The 21353-nt window shown below is 41.6% G+C and overlaps 1 protein-coding gene across 44 annotated transcripts in view; it reads right to left on the bottom strand.

Moving 5' to 3' along the window:
* Rims2 (regulating synaptic membrane exocytosis 2) overlaps nucleotides 1-21353 on the bottom strand; it is a 377964-nt gene that overhangs the window by 10030 nt on the left and 346581 nt on the right. The window contains exon 1 of one of the 44 annotated variants that reach the window (XM_057791804.1): nucleotides 15132-15567. The exons of the other annotated variants lie outside the window; for them this stretch is intronic. Coding sequence (XP_057647787.1) covers nucleotides 15132-15273 — 142 coding nt within the window. The 5' untranslated portion in view covers nucleotides 15274-15567. Of the gene's footprint in view, nucleotides 1-15131; nucleotides 15568-21353 lie in introns of those variants that run through there. 44 annotated transcript variants of the gene reach the window in all.

Raw genomic sequence — 21353 nt, 5'->3', positions numbered from 1 at the left:
CAACTGTTTCTAATCAAGTCTTCTGGCTCTCAAAAACTATAGAAGGTAAAATCACAAGACCAATAGCACACACACAAAGCATCCAGACAAAACCCAGATATGGGATATTGTTCAAGAGAACTGGCCTAGTCTCCTAGGATATTAACACCGTGAAAACAAGGTAATCTAGATCAAAAAACAACAAGGAGATGCAAGCCATTTTTTTTGCCTTGTTTGTAAAACCAAAATGGAAAAGAAGGCTTTTAAACAAAATCATTTTTGTGAAATGTCAAAATCATTAAAAGGCAATTTTAAGACAGGTAGGAAAAATCCGAATACAGATTGGATATTAATTAGATGAGAGGCTGCTAAACTTTTAGGTGGATTATAGTATTATAATGAGTTTCCTGACTATTAGATATATGTCAAATATTTGGATGCAAAATCTTCTATTATCGCCATTTTACTTTCAAATGGTATAGGAAATATACACATGCGTAAGAAGAATGTTTTTAAAAAGATGAGGTGGCAGAGTTAACTGTAATATTCATCAATCTAACATTAATGATCTGTTTGCCTATGTCTCTCTGTGTGATGCATGCATGTATGTGCATGTTTGCATGCAGAAGGGCATGTGTGTAGGTAGCCATGCACATACATATGGCGGCGTGAGGCTGACCTCAGGTTTTCTTCAGTGGCATTCTATATTTCTCACTGACGCAGGGTCTCTCAGCTGAACTCTGAGCTTGATGACGGGCTAATATGCAGACTGCTGGGATTAGAGGCAGTGCCCATGCCTGCCCAACATTCATTTCCTTGGCTGCTTAGGATCTAAATTCCAGTTCTTGCACTTGTGCAGTGAGCCATTTACCCTGCCATCCATCTTCTTAGTCACTGAGGCTTATCATTTTATTTCAGAGTGATTCAAATAGCTACATCACAAAATATTCTCATTCTTTTCTCGCAGAAACCATGAAAACGCTAGGCTGATATGAGAAAGCCTGTGTGAGGGCTAAGTTCCTGCTTGATGTTTATTTTCTTCAGTACTAACCCAGGTGAACAACCACCATCACCTGAGACACATTTCAGGGGCACCTGGGATATTTAGACATGCTTCAGGGGCATCTGGGATGTCTAGACACGCTTCAGGGGCATCTGGGATGTCTAGACACGCTGCAGGGGTATCTGGGATGTCTAGACACGCTGCAGGGGCATCTGGGATGTCTAGACACGCTGCAGGGGCATCTGGGATGTCTAGACACGCTGCACGGGCATCTGGGATGTCTAGACACGCTGCACGGGCATCTGGGATGTCTAGACACGCTTCAGGGGCATCTGGGATGTCTAGACACGCTGCAGGGGCATCTGGGATGTCTAGACACGCTGCAGGGGCATCTGGATGGGGATCTAGATATATGCAAGGAAACAGTACAGAGATGAACCCAGGTTATGTAAGGATAAAGGAGCCTAGGTTCCTAAAGATCTCAGGATGCAGAACAAGATCCTCATAAAACGCAAAGCAGAAATAGGAATTAACAGGTGGCTCTCAAAACTGTTTTATGGTTTAACATAAATACACTCAATCCAAAATCTTTGCTATACCCACCATCATAACTGAAGAGCTAATAGCTGCAGTAACAGTGAGCTACGAAAAGAGGCTAGTAAAATCTATTCATGTTCCCATCTTTGAAGTTAGGTATGCTCATGTGACTTCTTTGATCAATGAACTGCAAGCAGAACTGCTGGGTGTAACTTCAGGGTAGGAGATTTACCAGTAGGTGCATGCTTAGCCAATATCTCTTCCTCTCTGAGCAAGTAGATAACAAAAGTTTGTCAGTCTGGGTCTCTGAGTGCAGCCACACACACAGACACACATGTGTGCCACTGGAGACTTGGTTCATTCTGTGTAGAGCCGTTTACATACTTTTGGTTATCATTAAAATCCAACCAAACTTATTCTGACAGATACACACATAACAGCATAAAAAAGAGGCTTCAAGCTGGGGCAGAACTCAGGATTAAAGAGGGAAAGGCAGAGCTGCTGTTGTTGTGACTTGGAGCCATGTAGAGCCATTCTGGATATAAAACCTTTGTTTTATATATATAACCTTCATAGCAGCATGTATGTATATCATGACCGTTACCATCTATGTAAGAAAATGGGCCAGGTCCACAGCAGGTGAACCATACACATTTTAACTTCAATCTTCACAGCGGCAAAGCCTACTCCTGTTTCTCGAAGCGGGTCAGTTTCTATTTTCATTCCATATTTTGGACACTGATTTTAACTTGCAGTTACCCAGTGGCTTGAAACCTCATGAATTTTCTCCTTGAATGTCCATGTAAGCATCAAAGAACTGTTTTAGGCATAGTGTTGGGATTCTTATCATCTGTTCACTTTTGTTCACTCATAAGCACTGGGAAAATGCCAGCTATCAATACTAACTTTTTTTTTAAATATTTATTTATTATGGATACAATATTCTGTTTGCATATATGCCTGCTAGAAGAGGACACCAGACCTCATTACAGATGGTTGTGAGCCACCATGTGGTTGCTGGGAATCGAACTCGGGTCCTTTGGAAGAGCATGCAATGCTCTTAACCGCTGAGCCATCTCTCCAGCCCTCAATACTAACTTTTAACAGGAAATAAAGCCGAGATAATGACGCCTCATGCGGCTTGTCGTGTGAGATCATTCTATTGCTCTTTCTGTAATAGTAAATTCATTTTGGTATTCTCAGCACAGCTAAATATTAGAAGCTGTAGCTCCCAGTGGTTTTCCTGCTTGTTTTTGCTCGTCAGTTTTACGGGGTTTTCATGTCCTCTCTGATGTTGCTGCTCTGAAGCGCGGGAAGTCGTCAGCTCCGGATCCCAAGTTAAACCACTAAGAGAGTTGTTATCACAGTTCTTGGCTTTCCCCTTCACTAGTCAATGCCAGGTCCTCTACAGTGAGGGAGAAGCAGCGCTGATGTTGTATGACACTGGATGTCCAGGGCTCTGTTTCACGTGCGTGAGTGATCTCAGATGTTTTAAATTCAAGTCTCCACTTAACTGTTTGCAAACTATGGGCAGGGAACTTAGGTGTCTGAAACTCAACATTCTAATCTGAAGATCTCAGGTGATACTTAACCCATGCCGTTGCGTACAGGAACTGCGGGTGGCATTTAACTAACAGTGCCACATAAAAGTAAATACTCTACGTGACAGGCCTCTAAAGGCGTAAAATGTTATACACATCTTTATCTGAAAACGACTAGAATCGCATGTGAAATTGCCTAAACTAGTCCACACTTCTCCAGCTTACTCCGTGTAAATTACCACAGCCCTACTACACCGAGGGAAGGAGCTTCTGGAAAACAGACAAATGAAGCTTCTCATCCAAGCTCACTTTTGGGAGGGGGGCAGAATTACATTGGAAAGTAACTGGGAACATAGAATTAAACTGAATTTCGGAAAGAAAAACATGAAAAAGTTACCAGCGCACCTTATCCAATTTTGTTCAAGTCTCTAGACCTGCACAGCAAGAAGCCGGTGGAAAACTGTGGCGCTTCCTCCTCAGTGCAAACTTCAGGTGCCATGGAGGGTAAGGAAACAGCAGGGCTGTGGGCAGATAAATGTGCCCCCTCATGTCAGTTTCTGCCGGCCACGCCAAGAAGGACCTGACCGTCCCCGTGCGGGTCTGCTTTTGCTATCATTGCTGTTGCTTCTTATTCTGGACGGCGATTTTATTCTATCCCAGCTGTCGCTGCCTTACTGCTTTAAAGTGGATCTTCAGGACAAGTGATTCTTATATATCATCATACACCGAAGAACCATCTCAATATGAGAAAAAGAACTGCAAGTCACACAGAGGTTCTAGAACACAACAGTAAGTGGGTGAGAGTTTAAGATAGTTTTTCTGAGAAGGGATTATTGGGACATGCAAAAATGACTGTGTGTATGGATATTTGGGTAGTCAAATTTGCAGCAAATTTAAAACATAAGAAAGCCATGTAGGTTGTAGGCAGGTGAGAGACCTGCCTTCAGGCTGCACCCAAACCCTGACCACCCACTGGACACTGTCCTGCCAAGACCCACTCTGCTGCCCAACCCTATACGCCTTAACATCCTCCCTGTGGTCAGCGCTCCCCCGAACCCCAGCAGATACATAGGCCCAGGGGCAGACCGCACCAGTTGGAAGAGCAGGCACAGGCACAAGCCACACCAGCTGGAAGAAAACATGAGTAAGCAGCAGTATAAGTCAACAACTGAAAGTGCAATATGGCACCACCAGAACCCAGCGGTCTTACAACAGCAAGGTCTGAGCAGCTGAAACGCAAGAAAATGAACTTAAAAAGTCTCTTAAAGAGGAAATAAAAAATTCCCTTAAAGAAGTTGAGGAAAAGGTGAAAAAAAACTTGGAAGAAATCAAGAAATTGTTTAAAGAAAGCAAAGAAAGCCAAGAAAAAAACCCCAAACAACCAAAATAGGTGAAGGAAACTGTTCAAGACTTGAAAACAGAAATAGAAACAAGAGAACAAAAACCAAGGGAATTCTGGAATTGGAAAATATGGGGAAGCAAATAGGAACTATACATGCAAACATCATCAATGGAATACAAGAGATGAAAAAGAATCTCAGGCGTGGAAGATACAATAGAAGAAATAGATTTATCAGCCAAAGCAAATGTTAAATCGAATACATTGCTAACACAAATACCCATGAAATATCAGAAGCCATGAAAAGACCAAACTTAAGAATAATAGGGATAGAAGGAGAAGAATTCCAGCTCAAAGGCACAGAAAACATATTCAACAAAATCATAGAAGGAGACTTTCCCGACCTAAGAAAAGGCATACCCATGAGAATACAAGAAGCTTACACAGCACTGAACAGACTGAACCCTCCCAAAAGTCCCTCACCACATAACCATCAAAACACTAAACATACAGAATAAAGAAAGAATTTTAAGAGCTGCAAATGAAAAAAAGGCCAAGTAATATACAAAAGCAGACCTAAAAGAATTACACCTTTATGTAATTTATTATGGAGACTCTGAAAGCCAGAAGGTCCTGGATAAACATTTTAAGACACTCAAGGACCATGAATGCCAGTCTAGACTACTATATCCAGCAAAACTTCCAATCAACATAGATGGAGAAAGCAAGGTATTTCACAACAAAACCAGATTTAAACAATACCTATCCACAAATCCAGCCCTACAGAAAGTACTAGAAGAAACTCCAGTGCAACAAACTCAGTTACATCCACAAAAACACAGGCAATAAACAATCTTACAATAGCAAAACCCAAAGAAGGGAAACACACACACTTCCATTACAACCAACACAATTAAAAAAAAAAAACAGGAATTAACTGGTCAATAATATCTCTTAATATCAATGGACTCAATTCACCAATAAAAGACATAGATTTAACAGGATCCATTCTTCTGTTGCATACAAGAAACACACCTCAACCTTAAAGACAGAGTTTCCAATCAAATGATTCTAAGAAGCAATACAGTGTAGCTATCGTAATATCTAACAAAATAGACTTCAAACTAAAATTAATCAAGAGATGGAGGACATTTCACATTCATCAAGGGAAAAATCCATCAAGACAAGGTCTCCATTCTGAACATCTATGCTCTAAATACATCATCCACATTTTTCAAAGAAACATTACTAAAGCTTAAATCCCACATCAAATCCCACACATTAATAGTGGGAAACTTCAACACTCCACTCTCACAAAAGGACAGGTCTGCCAGAGAGAAACTTAACAGACAAACAAGGGAACTAACAGATGTTATGACTCAAATGGACTTAATAGATATCTATGGAACATTTCACCCAAGCACAAAAGAATATACCTTCTTCTCAGCATCTCACGGAACCTTCTCTAAAATTGACCACATACTTGGTCATAAAGCAAATCTTAACAAATAAAAAAAACGGAATAACCCCTTGTATCTTATCAGACCCCCATGGGTTAAAGTTAGAGTTCAACAATAACACAATTACAGAAAGTCTACAAACTCATGGGAACTGAACAGCTCTCAACTGAACCACCACTGGGTCAAGGAAGGAATAAAGAAAGAAATCAAAGACTTCCTAGAATTTAGTGAAATGAGTCCACAACATACCCAAACTTATGGGACACAGTGAAAGCAGTGCTAGGAAGAAAGTTCATAGCACTACGTGCCTACATAAAGAATGTGGAGAAATCTCACACCAGAGACTTAACAGCATACCTGAAAGATCTAGAACAAACAAAAAAGAAAACAAACACACCCAGGAGGAGTAGACAGCAGGAAATAATAAAACTCAGGATTGAAATCAATAAAATTGAAGCAAAGAGAACAATACACAAAATCAATGAAATGAAGAGTTGGTTCTTTGAGAAAATCAACAAGATAGACAAACCCTTATCCAAAATAACCAAAAGGCAGAGAGAGAATATCCAAATTAACCAATTCAAAAGTGGAAAGGGGGACATAACAGCAGACTCCAGGAAAATACAGAGAATCATTAGCTCAAGAACCTGTACTCAACAAAATTGGAAACGCTAAAAGAAATGGACAACTTTCTTGATAGGTACCACATACCAAAATTAAATCAAGACTAGGTAAACAATTTAAACAGACCTATAAGCCCTAAGGAAATAGGAACAGTCATTAAAATTCTCCCATTCCCCCCTAAAAAAAAGCCCAGGGTCAGATAGTTTCAGCACAGAATTCTATCAGAATTTCAAAGAAGAGCAAATACCAATACTCTTCAAATTATTCTGCCCAATAAAAACAGAAGGAATATTGCCAAATTCTTTTTATGAGGCTACAGTTAACCTAATATCCCAAAGCAAACAAAGATGCAACAAAGAAAGAGAATTATAGACCTATATCCCTCATGAACATTGATGCAAAAATATTCAATAAAATACTGGCAAACCAAATCCAAGAACACATCAAAAAAGCATCCACCATGATCAAGTATCTTTAATTCCAGAGATGCAGGGATGGTTCAATATACAAAAATCTGCCAGTGTAATCCACCATATAAACAAACTGCAAAGAAAAAAAAAAAACATGATCATCTCATTAGATGCTGAAAACGTCTTTGACAAAATCCAACACCTCTTCATGATAAAGGTCTTGGAGAGATCAGGTATACAAGGAACATTCCTAAACACAATAGGGGCAATATTCAGCAAGCTGGCAGTCAACATAAAACTAAATGGAGAGAAACTCACAGCTATCCTACTAAAATCTGGGACAAGACAAGGTTGTCCACTCTCTCCCTATCTATTCAAAATAGTTCTTCAGGTTTTACCTAGAGCAATAAGACAACAAAAGGAGATCAAGGGGATACAAACTGGAAAGGAAAAAAGTCAAACTTTCATTGTTTGCAGACGATATGACAGTATACATAAGTGACCCCAAAAATTCTACCAAGGAACTTCTACAGCTGATTAATCTCCTTCAGTAATGTGGCTGGATACAAGACTAACTCAAAAAAATCAGTAGCCCTCATATATACTAATAATAAACAGGCCAAGAAAGAATTCAGAGAAAACACACCCTTTACAATAGCCACAAATAACATAACATATTGTGGGGCAACTCTAACTAAATAAGTGAAAGATTTATATGATAAGATTTTTTTTAAGTTTTTGAAGAAAAAAATTGAAGATGTCAGAAAATGGAAAGATCTCTCATTCTCTTGGATAGATAGTAGTAACATAGTAAAAATTGCAAATTTACTAAAATAAATCTACAGATCCAATATAATCCCCATCAAAATCCCAACAAACTTCTTCACAGATCTCAAAAGAACAATATTCAGTTTCATATGGAGAAACAAAAAACCCAGGATAGCTAAAACAATCTTATACAATAAGGGAACTTCTGGAGGCATCACCATCCCTGACTTCAAACTCTACTACGGAGTGATAGTAATAAAATCAGTTTGGTATTGGCATAAAAAAAGACAAGTGGATCAATGGGATCAAATCAAAGTCCCTGACATAAACTCACACACATCTCAAGCCATGGGGATCAAGACGATATACCACAGGCCTTGTCTAACCAGCGTGACAGCCGGAACAACTGACTTCTAGTGGGTCACACACATAGAGTGACTCCTTGCTAAGGGGAAGGGAGAGCTGTGAGGTCTGTGGCCAGTAGCAATGCAGGCAGGTGGCTTCTACAGCTCGGCTGTGGGCAGCAAGCCTCGCTCCCAGGCTAGGTTTTCAGGTGTTTGTAGACAGGCATTCTATGGCCTGACCCAACTTCTGTTCAGCAAAAAGTGGTTTTATTTTTTTTTTTCTAACTGACTGATCTCTGTTGATATTTTCTAAATAACAGATATCTTGCACTTGCCCCATTTCTCAGTGGATAAAGAGTGCATTCCAGTTTATACAATGGTAATTCCTGGTGTAGTATAGAGACTGTGTGACATTCACACATTCTTCTACAAGAATTTACCTACAGTTTATTGGTTAATCAGTGTGCTCCCTTTCACGTCTATCAGTACCTTTTCATTTCCTGGGAAGTACATAGGAAGAAACTTTGGGCCAGGATGTTGATGCACTCCATTAATCCCAGCTTCAGGAGGCAGAGGCAAGCAGTTCTCTGAGTTCGAGGCCAGCCTGGTCTACAGAGTGAGTTCCAAGACAGCTAGGGCTGTTACACAGAGAAATCGTCTGGAAAAACCAAAACCAACCAAACTAAACCAACCAAAGCAAGCAAACAAACAAACAAAAAATCCCAAACCCAAGCAAACAAAAAAGAAAGCAACCTTGGTCATGCCTCCATTCACATCCATGTACTTGCTAGGGCTAGAATATAAAGGGATATATGTTACACATATATGTAACATATAATCATACAACTCCAACCTACATAAGTTTTTTATTTAGTAGGTGAGATAAGCTAGTAAATGAATGACAATGCCCATGGTGATATGTGCTGAGATTGGTATCAGTGGCCGTGCATCACTAGCGCTGTGAAATTCTGTCAGTGATGGAGATGCTCTGTAACTGAGCAGTGGCCAATAAGGTCATCACTAGACACACGGGGCTACTGAGCACTTGAAATAGGCTTGAGCCTCATGTACTGGATAACAGAGATCTACAGGTTCAGAAAAAAAGCGAAATATCTTAAATAGTTTCAATAAGAGAAGGGTTAACATAATACATTAAGTCTCAACATTACTCCAAAATATGTATTGGTATAGACTTTGCACATAAAAACAAGCTAAGCTAAAAGAAATTAAATTTCTTACTTAGGTCATTGACTAGGCAGAGGTGGAATTACCAACTCAAATCGAGGTCCACACAAGTTTTCTCCACCTAGAGAAGCTCTTGGGGTTTGCAGGAGAGCTCACAGGCTACGGACTGAGCGCTGATGAACACAGTGTACACACGGTAGCAGTGGGAGAGAGTGCGCAGAGACAAAACTCTGGAGCAAGGTGGCCAGCTTCAGACATGCAGTTAGATGTGGAAGGACTCAGAACACCAGGACGAAGGCTTTCCTTAGAAGGAATGGGAATCTGGTTTGCTCTATATCAGCGGCTCTCAACTTTCCTAATACTGTGACCCTTTAATACAGTTCCTCGCGCTGTGGTGACCCCATTCATAGAATTATTTCTGCTGCTATTGCATAACTGTAAGTTGCTACTGCTATGGACTGTAATGTAAATCTCTGTGTTTTCCCATGTTCTTAGGTGACCCCTGTGGAAGGGCTGATGGACCCAAAGGGGTCAGAGCTGCAGGGTGTGGACCACTGCCTGGGAGGCAGTGGAAGAGGACTGGATTCAGAAAGCAGGAAGCAGGCGGGGATATTATCAGAGATTTCAGAGATAAGCTCACCGATTCCAAACAACCAAGTTGCCAAAGAGAATGAGAAGACACAGGACTGAGAAATGATGGGAAGGGAGCAAATATTTGAATAATTGAACAAGGGGACGTGTTCCAGCCCCAGCAAGCAGTGGAATTTGGCAGCTTTGACCACGTGGCTCTGGTTTTAGAGTTATGGATAGAAGAAAGGGGCTATGGAATATGCATGACTCTCAGAAGAGACTTTGAATTTAGGACTTTAAAACATGGTTGAGACTGTGACAGATTGTGGAGACTTTTGAAGTTGGGATGAATGTATATTTGCATTGTGGTATTATTCCAAGTTTATGGGGGCCTGGTAGTAGAACACGGTGATTTGGAAGAAAATGGCCCCCAAAGGGAGTGACGCTATTAAGAGGTGTGACCTGTTTGGAGTAGATGTATCTTGATAGAGGAAGTGTGTCACTGTGAAGGCGGGCTTTCAGGTCTTATATATGCTCAAGCCACACCCAGTTAATCAGTTATCTTCCTGTTGCCTCGAGGTCAACATGTAGAATTCTCCAGCACCATGTCTGCCTACATACCACCATACTCCCAGCTGCCATGCTCCCTGCCATGATGGTGATGGACTGCACCTCTGAACTGTAAGCTGCCACCCCAACTAGATGCTTTCCTTTGCAAGGGTTGCTGTGGTCATGGTGCATCTTCACAGTTATAGACAGCAGTCTATGCATCTCTCTTGCCCCACTTTGGCTTCGGAAAGTGTGTAACTACTGTGATCAGACTTCAAAGCCCTAGATCACACACTGGGAAACAGTCTAGAGGGAGAGCTGGTTTTGCTTGTGTTCAGCTGAAATAGAAAAGCACAGGGCAGCTACTCAGTGCTGGTGGTAGCACCTGCTTTCTGCACTTAGCAGGGTGACCCTGGCAAGCATGGAGGATACTTTACTTCACCAGAGCAAAGGTGAAGCTCTGTTACTCAAGAAAAACAGTATTACCAACTCCACACCAGGATTCACATCATCCCATTGAATGAACGGCCTCCTAAGGTATGTGTGTTTACATAAATCCCCTGTTACTGAGCTGGTTTCTATCTAGCTCACAGTGGCCTCAAATGTGTGGTCCCCTTGCCTCTGACTCTCTAGTACCAGAGTGTCAGTGTGCACCGCTGTGACTGGATGAAAGAATCTTTCCTTTGATAATCCTCATGGCCTCTATCATATGCAGATGGGGTTTCCTTGCTCTTCTAGTGATTCTTAAACTACTTTCATTTCTTTGTTGGTTTTCTTATGATTTAATTTTCAAATGACTGGTACATAGAAGGAATTAAATGCTAACTTATTTAGTTACTTTGTGTGGAGTTGACAGGATCTTTTGTTCATGGTGGTCAAATTAAGTTTCAATTAGAGGTGGTAAGGTCTAAAATATTGGGGAAGTGAAATTTGTCACATAGTATAGACATAACAAACTAAGGACCATGAGCTTAGAACCGCAGGAAACATGCATATGGCCTCTAAGAGACCCTTACGCATCGGCAACTTTGCCACACTAACATTTTTTTCTTGGAATCAATGGCTGGGAAACTGTAGGATTGCTTCTACAATTACAAATGGAAGGACATATTGCCTGAAATAGTTTTTATATTCTTGTAATTGCTCAAAATATTCAAATAGTTAATCAATTCTAATGGCTTATATCAGGAAGAAAGACACTGCTGGAACCAAATAGGTCACACAGTGAAAATATAACCCGTTCACAGAGGATCCAAGACAAAATAGGAGAGAGAATGTAGTTTGAACAGGAGCAGTAGACAAAATAGGAGAATGTAGTTTGAACAGGAACAGTAGACAAAATAGGAGAATGTAGTTTGAACAGGAACAGTAGACAAAATAGGAGAATGTAGTTTGAACAGGAACAGTAGATAAAATAGGAGAATGTAGTTTGAACAGGAACAGTAGATAAAATAGGAGAATGTAGTTTGAACAGGAGCAGTAGATAAAATAGGAGAATGTAGTTTGAACAGGAGCAGTAGCATTGCTAGTAGTTTTATCTCAAATAGCTTCAGAGCTATGAAGAATGTCTTTCTGGAATATATGCAGGGCAGAGGATGAAAAAACAAACTTGCAAGTATCCAGAAAAGATGAAACAAACACCAGTCTGTCTGCACAGTAAATTAACTTTGCTTCTAGACTGACTCAAATCAGCCACACTGGGATCTGTTATCTATGGGCAATGTGTTTACCTTTTCTGAGTCTATATTTTCACAAGAGCAAAACAACAAAAATAATCTTGAAGAATTCCCATGAAATAAAAGAAGGAAATACGCAGAAGCTGCACGATTAATGCTAACCATTATTGGGCTCAGTTTTCACATGATTAATGCTAACAATTATTGGGCTCAGTTGTCAGGACCATAGCCCCTGACAAGGAGATACAATATAACCACCATGAATCAACACTTAAAGCACTGCAGTCAGCAGTGTAAACACTATGCCTTTAGATCCCAATTCCACTACTTCCTAGCTGAGGAATCTGGACAAACAGTTTTCAAATTTGTGCAGGCTGCAGTTTTATGAGACTAGAAGCTCATATTACTGATGCCTGAATCAGCATTTCACACACTCTTTCAGGGGACCCTTCTTTAATTCCTAAGTTGGACTTTCTTCATGTCTCAATTACACTGTATCTTACCTCACTACCATTTGTTATGGTTAGGAAGAGTTGATCCTATTTTCTTCCTTAGACTCTAAGAAGGTGAGACAGCACACACTTTCACCACTACAAACACATCAGGTGCCCTCCATGAGGATTTCTGAATAAATGATTGGAAAGAATTTGGTCTCTTCAGTGATCTCTTGGGCACTTTCCGTAGAGAACGACAATGCCTAGGGACACTGTGTAAGAACGAGGTGAGAATTCAGCTACTGCACTATTTCTGGGGGACCTTTTAAATGATTTTTAAAAAGGAAGAGAAGAAAAGGAAAACACTAGCAATATCCACCTGGTTTACTAAGCAGACTGATAATTTAGTCAATCACAGTGATTGGGAGATCACTGCTTCCATTAAATCAACTGTTCTCTATGAACATGGAAGTCACCTTTGGAGGCATTTCCTTTTCTTGTGAGCTAGAATAGGTCTCACAGTAATGACTATAGTAATGTGTCTAAGCATGTAACCACGTGAACGTCATGTGCTCTGCATGGGTGTCTCAACAGAGTAAACAGGCAGAGAAGTTCTGCTCTGGATGCTTGGTGTCTAAGTCTCTCAGAGATGTGGGGATGTTGAACAATTTCTGAAAACACAGGAATTGCGAGAGTTAAGCAGTGTCATGAAGCCAAATAAGTTAGTTTGGATTCATTTCTCATGGCTGTCAGTTGACTCTGGGCCAATGAAGGATTCATTTGTGCAGAGCCCCCTCCATGTTGCGAGCAGAGGCATATATGGTGCATTTAAAAATGCTACCATCCTTGTGGAACATTTTGTCTTGGCAACTCAAGAAGCAATATTATTGCACAGAAATCTGTTCCAGTTTCTCATGTGTATATGTAGATACTTCCTTTGGGATTTGTCTGTATGAGACACAGATAAGTGAATGTACTTCCAATTTTGAAAAGTATCCACATTTTGTTTAAGCCTTTTTTACTGTCTCAAAAATGCTTTTAGGGTGGTATCTTGTAAACCCCCAAATCCTAGTAATTACTGAAGAATTGTTAGCTTATGTGAAGTAAACTCAAGATTGAGGAATTGGTATCAAATATGCTTAGAAATAAGTTTGAATAGTCTACATTTTATTTAAATATATGTATTTTCAGACACACTTAACTTTGAATTATAGCTTCCATACTTACTAGGTTAGTGAGTGTGTGCAGTCAAGTATCCATAAAGAACAATCTAGAACCTGAGAGCTGAGCACACAGACTGTGCTTGTGACTCCAGACTTCAAGTGCTATCTCCACAGCTGGTCAAGTTTGAGAATTTCTTCTTGCCCTAGCATCCTCACTTGTGAAACATGGTTAAAAAGGTTATGAGCCCTCAAGGCGAAACACTGCAGGACATAAGCAGTGCCTAGCAAGTTAGGAGTTCCAAAACCCAGCTACAGTTATGGCTGTCCAGTTATTCAGTGGAACTGTTTTGAATTGTTTGACTTTGTTCCTTTCCTAGAATTATAAATAAGTAATTGTAGGAAACAGGTCAGATGTAAATGCACAAAACGGAAAAACAAGGCTAAGGATGAAAACCAAAAGTCATGGTTACATAGGAAGTTACTCTAGTGTTATATCTGTATTTACATGTCTTTGTTTATAGCAAATTAACATTCAACGGCAAGCCAGAAGAACCTTGGGCAGCTGCAGTGATTCAGTCTGAAGACTGACCATAGCATTGATTGCTCGGCAGCTACCTTGTCCCTCCCTCTCCAGAGAGAGCATGGGAAACTAGAGCTGGGTGGATTCCTGGTAAGAAATGAAAGCAAGCACATCTTTAATTCTACACAGCAGAGTGATCAGGACAACCAGATTACTGTGGGTAGAGGCCTAAGGACAGGCGCGGTTCGCAAACAGTATTTCTAACGTTATTACTCAGTTTCTAACATTATTATAAACATTAGCTTATGAACAAAATTTTCAGTGTTGGTTGCCAAGTCTTTTGAGAGTTCTATATCAAGGAAAAGCAGGATCCGTTATTCAAAACCTCACGTAGGCCTGCAAATGTCTTGGTGAAAAGTTTGATATGGCCAGTTCCTTTTACCTACAGAGGCATTGTTGAACAGAAGAGACAGCCAACAGCCAGAACCACACACCCGCATCTAGAGAACCAAGTTCCGAGAGCACACAGTGCAATCGCGCCTTTAGTGTGCCCACTGTCTACCTGTCCGCCGCACAGTCCCCCCACCTCCGCACCCTGCTCTTGGCTGTCACAGGCTGGGACACCTCAAGTTTTGCTGCTGCCGTCCTCCTTAGTTTCCCGAGATTTCTGTCTTCCAGACTACATGCTGACTGACACACAGCCTGCGGACTTAGGAAATCAACAAAAGAAAATAGGGTGGGGGGCACCCAGGAGGCGCCACCTGCCTCCATCCAGTCTTACAGACTCACTCAGCACCCAACTCCATAATTCAGTCTCACTAGGTCAACTATTTCCCGGGAGAGCCTGTAGAGCTCTAACAACCTGCAAACAGTGCTTCTCAGCCCGGTGCTCTAGGGGTCTTCCAGGCACAGTTCCCGCAGCGCAGAGGCTAGTTTGAGTTCTTACCTGAGGCCAACCCTCCCGCTAGGGATCCCAAAGGATCTACAACATAAACGCTATCCAAGAGGGGCGGGAACAGCGGTCCTCACCTCCTTCCTCTTCTTCCAGGGAGTTCATGCAGGGAAAGTAGCCTGCTAGAGCTTCGAAGGAGGCGGAGAGGCTGCTCCGGCTCTGGGAGCGCTGCATGGAGCGCCCCGCGGCACCCGTGCCCCCCAAGCCCTGCCGGCCCATCTTGCTGGAGGACCCGCTTTTCCCGCGGTACAAGATACGAGGCGTCTTGGCGGCTGGTGCGCGGCGACCGCTGCGGTTCCAGAGCTGGGGAGTCAGGGGCCGGGCTGGTACCGCGGAACCCCAGGGTTCCGGTCCCTGTCTCCCCGACCCAACCCGGCTGGGATGTGGCCGGGACCTTGGCTTTGCTGGAGAGGGATCCGGAGGAAAGTCGTCGAGAGGAGCTGCCGCTCACTGGGGAAGTTCGAGGTGTCGCCAAGGGGAGCTGAGGATCCCGGAGGCTGGAGCCGCTTGCCCGGGCGCCCTCCCTCGCTGGGAGATGCTGCTGATGCTGAGCTCGCCGCCAATCAGCGGCTGGAGGGGGCGGCACCGCGGCACTGATGCCCGGCGCAACTCAGGTTCTGGCCTGCAGACCCCTGGTAGATGCCGCTGTTTCCCCCTTTGGCTTGGCCAGCACCTGAGAATGGTGACTAATTATGTGTAACGAGCCTGGCAGCTCGGCATGGTGATATGCAGGAAAATTCCTGGTAGCCACTTTCCCTTAATTTCCCTTCGGTGGCTGTTCACAGTCCTCAGGTGTGGATGAGAAACGCTATCTTAACCACATTTTAACCAGGTCTTATGAAAACCTACATTAACCCTTTCTTTTGAATCTTAAAGTAACGGTAAAAAGTCAACAGGAGAGTTCTTTAGAAAGAGACATGAGAAGCAGTAGCGGGGGGGGGGGGGGCACAATGACGTTTGTAAAGTTAGTGTTCATTCCAGGAATCTCTGATTCTTTCTTCCTCTACATAAAGCAATCAGCTGCCCACTCTTGCTAAGAAGAACACCATCAAGTGTAACAGCACGGCGAAAGGTCACATCTTAGCATAAGTTTGGAAACAACATAGGCTTACTAAAAAACAACACAGTTGATGAGCAAAGTTACCAGAATGTTTCTGCAAGATGGAAATCTCTGTCCCTGAGCACAAAGCAAATTTGATACACTTTACTAGGAGTGAGAAGAGAAATCTAAGTTTCTAAAACGTTAGGGAAGGCATTTACCCTCTCGATTTTCCTAAGGAATCTCTCTCTCTCTCTCTCTCTCTCTCTCTCTCTCTCTCACACACACACACACACACACACACACACACTGATCTCACACGGGCACAGGTATACACACACACACACACACACTTTCTTTTTTTGAAGGACTAGGAGATTCAAATGTTCAAGTTCAGTTAGTTAACTAAGCTTCTGGCAAATGCCAGGTATCCTGGTAGATGCTTAAATACAACAGTTTTCAAAGCAGTAGAAAGTCCCCCACTGAGACCAAAGTGAAGTGTGTGTGTGTGTGTGTGTGTGTGTGTATTGCCAGAAGAAAGGAGTTAGCGAGCAGCAATAAATTGGTAGAAAACATGATGTTAAAAGTGAAAATAAAAGCAAATAGAGGCAAGGGCACAGGCGCACGCAGTCTAGGAACACCACAGCCGTCGCTGGCTGGCACTTGAGAAGAGGTTTGAAGACGGTAGGAAGGAGGACCTGTAGGCTGGAGTCTGACATGGACATGGACTTGCTGCTGAGAAGCCAAGGGTTGAGCCAGAGAGAAGGGTTGGGCCACACAGAACAGGTTAAGGCTTGGCTGTCAGACATGGCTGTTCAGGAGGGATGAGAATGCCCAAGGAACAATACTCTCACCTCTTCCTAAAGACGCAAAACCTTCAGCACAAAAAATTGCCACTCTAACAAAAAGGTTGTTATTTAGACCAAGTTTTCCTGTTTTTCAGCTAAACATGCATCCTTTCTTGTTAATATTCCCACAGCTGGGAGTCCAGTCTCCTTTTCAGTATTCACTCTGTTACTATCAACAGCACAAAGAACAGATGCAGATCAGAGACCTCTAGGGACACGTTTTCATACACACCAGTTTAATTGAAAGAATGGGAGCTTTTTACCGTTAAACACAAATTCCATCATAGGAATAGAGAAAAACTGACAGACGTATAGAAGCGGGAAGGATTTGTTGAAAGTCATCTTATATTTTCTGGACTGTCAGTCATGATGTCAGTGAGTGCTGAAAATGACTGACTAGCATCCCACCAGTGATTTATTCATTTATTTTAAAATCTTATGTTTCTGACTGTGACTGAGTATATGTGTGTGTGCATGTATGTAAATGTGTGCTTGTATGTGTGTGTGTGTGTATGTATGCATGTATGTATGTGTGAGTGTGTGTGCACCTGCACACATCTGAGTGCTGGCGCCTTCAGAGGTCAAAGCATGAGATTCCCCTCAGAGCTGGCGTTGTAGGTATTTGTAAGTCACCTGATGTGGATGCTGGGAACCAAACTCAGGTCCTCTGGGAAAGCAGCAGTGCTCTTAACCACTGAGTCATCTTTGCAGTTCTTGGTCAAATTTTTAAATAATGAAAATCAAAATAGAATCATCAGAGTTCAGCTCAGAAACTCAGGACAAGGGAGAAAAGCTACTTTACTTGGGGGAAGAAGGGTTTAAGGTAAAAAGAACAAATACATACAGAGATGGATTGCAACATGATCAGATAACTCTAGTTTCACATGGTAATTTAGAGCATAATCTGAAATTATTGAGGAAAATTGGATTCTACTTTATTAGTCCTATGCGCAATTGCTTTAAAAATATTTCTAGTTTCACATAAAGATATGTATTTAATGATATTTAGCACTGTTTGCACTTCTGTTTTTGAGATGGTTCTCATTATGTAGCCCAGACTTACCTCAGACTTAGAATCTTGCTGCCCCAGTCTCTTGAATGCTGGGAACACAAGAGTGTACCAACATATGTGAGTTGTTTGTACATTTTTTTATCAAGCCCAGTTATTAGTCCCTGTTCTGTTCAGACACATCTACTCTCATCCCTGGTTAATTTAAAATGCATATAATCAAACTACTAATAAAATTGGAAATTGTCCAAATCCAAGACACAAGTAGTATATGTGGTCCATGCATCTGTAGTCTAGCATGTGTAGCTACATGGTTAGCACACGCATATGCAGTCTATGTGGAGCTACACATTGTACATATTTTTGCATTTACTTCTCAAATGATGAGCCACCATATTTCATTACACAGAAACAAGAATATATCTAGAATATTATAACCCAGGATCCCAACTTATTTTTAATTCTCTTATCCATCCAAACATAATGAGAGATTGAGAGTCACAAACAAACATAATAAATTGCTTTCTAAAAATAAAATCCTGAAAAATTCCACCAGAAAACATGAAAACCATCTTTCAGAATAAACAGAAATATTTTTGCATATGCTAGTATAGTATGCCACGTGATAATTACAAACCAATATAATTTATAAAAACACAGCACACTGATATGTCAAGTGTTGCATCAACCCTAGCAGTACCTCCTGTGCAGACGTGCTGGAAAAGGCTCACGTATGATACATGCTTACTGTGGGAGCGCAGGTCTGTGACCTGAATGGCTAACTTCAGGTAAATGTCTGCATACCATGTCACAGATGTTACATGTGCTCATGCAAAACTAAGACAGGAGAAAGACACAGAAAACAGAATAAATATGATTGTACTGTAAATTTCTTCACCAAAAATAGATGTGGATAATCCAAACTTAAAGTCATACTGCTTATTTTACCTCCAGAGTTAGGTTAAATCTACATTTGTTTCCCTTATAAAACATAGCAAATATATAGATATCAGACCGTAATATGAAATCTGAAGTGAACAATCTTTTTTCTCATTCCTATCCTTATGTCAATATGGTAGAAATAAGGCCTAAACTTTTGAAATTTCAGTTTTCAAAGGTATTTTTAGTTTTTATTTGGCAGATTTTGAAAGCGAAGAACAGATGTTACAGTTTAGCAGCTGGCCAATTCAAAACTTACAGAAGATAAAGAGGTAAAAATGTATTCAAACATGATAAAAGGAAAAAAAATGAGAAAGATGAAGTGGTCAACAGTTTCATTATTTATGTAGTGAGATTCATGATAATATTTATATTTATCTCTTAAGAAAACCTGTTCATGGAAGTAAAAAAAAAACAAACACTATTGATTAAGATAAAACATGGTAACAAGATTTGACTTGTGGCATGAAAGGGGAAAGAGCCTTAAAATCAAGGCCATGTGAGATGCGGAGGACAGTGTGGCGGCACAGAGAGGGACACCAGTCTCAATGACTTCCCTTTCAGCACAGTAATAATTATGATGACAACAAGCCAGCTTTATGCCCTTTCCATATGTAATTTAAGATAAACACTATGAGGCAGTTGCTCTCATTGCTTCTTTCTACTTCACAGATGACAAAATTAGCAAAGTATTCATCCAGCAAATATTTGTAGGGTACATACCACGTGCTAGACATGTTGTATCACTGAGGAAGCAACTGCAAACAAAAATGCACAGAAATTCCTACCCTCTTGCAGTTTCCATACTGGTAAAGTAGTGGCTAACATTAAATATTACTTACCGTACACCAGCCTTTCCCCCAAAAGTCTACATGACAACACATAAAATCATTTCATAAGTACATAACACTGAGAGAAATGCTACCAACAAATTCATTACACAGACAAGGAAGCGGAGACACATTAGTGAGAAATGAAACCAACAGTAAGTCTATAAAGTTTGAGTCACAGTACCATAAAAAGCAAACCCAGCACTTGAATTCAAGGCTCTGTTGCACTATTCCAACCCATGCTTGGGCTCTGTGATTCTGAAGATAAAGGAGAAACCAGTTCAGATGCAAACCGTGCTTCCTATTCTGTTCAAACACAAATCACATCTCTGACTGCAAAATGGGCAATGTCTCCCCAGCAGCATGACAGAAACAAGTTCTGCGGCAGTGGACGGCAGCACTGTCCTCCCTGACACCATCTGGACTCCTAGATCGCTCAGGTTGAGGGCTCAGTGCCTGCAGATGCTCTCAATCCCCCACACTTCAGATGGCAGGTTGTCCTACCTGTGCTTCTGGGTGGCTATAGATTAGCCTTCCGCAAGCCCCTCCTTAGCTGCTCACAGAGCTAAGGAAACACCTGGGTGTACCGGCTTGTTACAAAGGCTGTTGGTAGAGACACAGAGGACACAATACGGAAGGAGCTCCTAGTTTCTGTGCACTCTCTTAGCTCACCACCCGTAAGCACCCTCCACATGCATAGCTATCCAGCATCTAAACTGCCTCTATGGCTTCTATGAAACTGAACTGCACAAACAGTCGTGGAGTGGGGCAGTGATGTTGAACGTGATTGGGAAGAGTGTGGTCTAATGCCAGGGTGGGTGGGGTAGCACCCTCTCCTTATTCAGGTTTCTCAGTGTTCCCTTTGAGGACAGGTCAGATCCCTTCTGAAATGGGGGTCCTATCTACTACCAGAAAAATAGGGTCACAGATTTCCTTACTGATGAACTTCAAAGCAAGGAGATGAGACTTTATGGGTTTTGCTTTGAAGAGAAGAAACTGAACTTTTTAATGATGTATGGGAGGAGTTATAAGCCAGGAACGATGGAAGGAAACACAGAAAAACAAGAGGCACCCACCCATAGCCTCATTAATAAATTCATACAAAGTCTACATAGGAGAACGTGCTCAAACACTCAAAGTAAAGGAAGAAATCTCTTTTCCTGTTCGTATTTCCCTGGAGATTCTCGAGGAGTCCCACCCAGCAACTTCTCGTAGCATGAGATCAGTAGCACCTCGGAAATTTGTGGGTGCAATCATTCTGTACAAGCAGACAACAAGATCTAAATATCTTCCGAGTTTAGGGCGCCAATGCCATAAATTATGCAGCATCTGAGACATGCGCGGTGAGGCTTACTTAGTCATGCATGGTTCATCTACCCCTTTCACCGATGTGTGGCTATGTTGTCACTAAAATGTGCTACTTTTAAGGATGCAGAGAACATAGGATCCCCCCAATCGCAGATAAGTCCAGTCTCACTTTCTTCCTTTTCTTACTGGCCAGGTTTCATGTGTTCACTCCAGTATACCTGGCAGTAAGGCTTTGAAGATCACTCTGTTCAGGTAAGTCACACACCGTCCAGACATAAATTCCTTCAGTTGTCTGCACTGTTTGATACATGCCAACATAAAGGGAA

Source organism: Chionomys nivalis, chromosome 17 (assembly GCF_950005125.1).
Source record: "Chionomys nivalis chromosome 17, mChiNiv1.1, whole genome shotgun sequence".
NCBI lineage: Eukaryota > Metazoa > Chordata > Mammalia > Rodentia > Cricetidae > Chionomys > Chionomys nivalis.
Note: the sequence above shows the minus strand (reverse complement) of the source record. Positions and strands in the feature narration are given on the sequence as shown.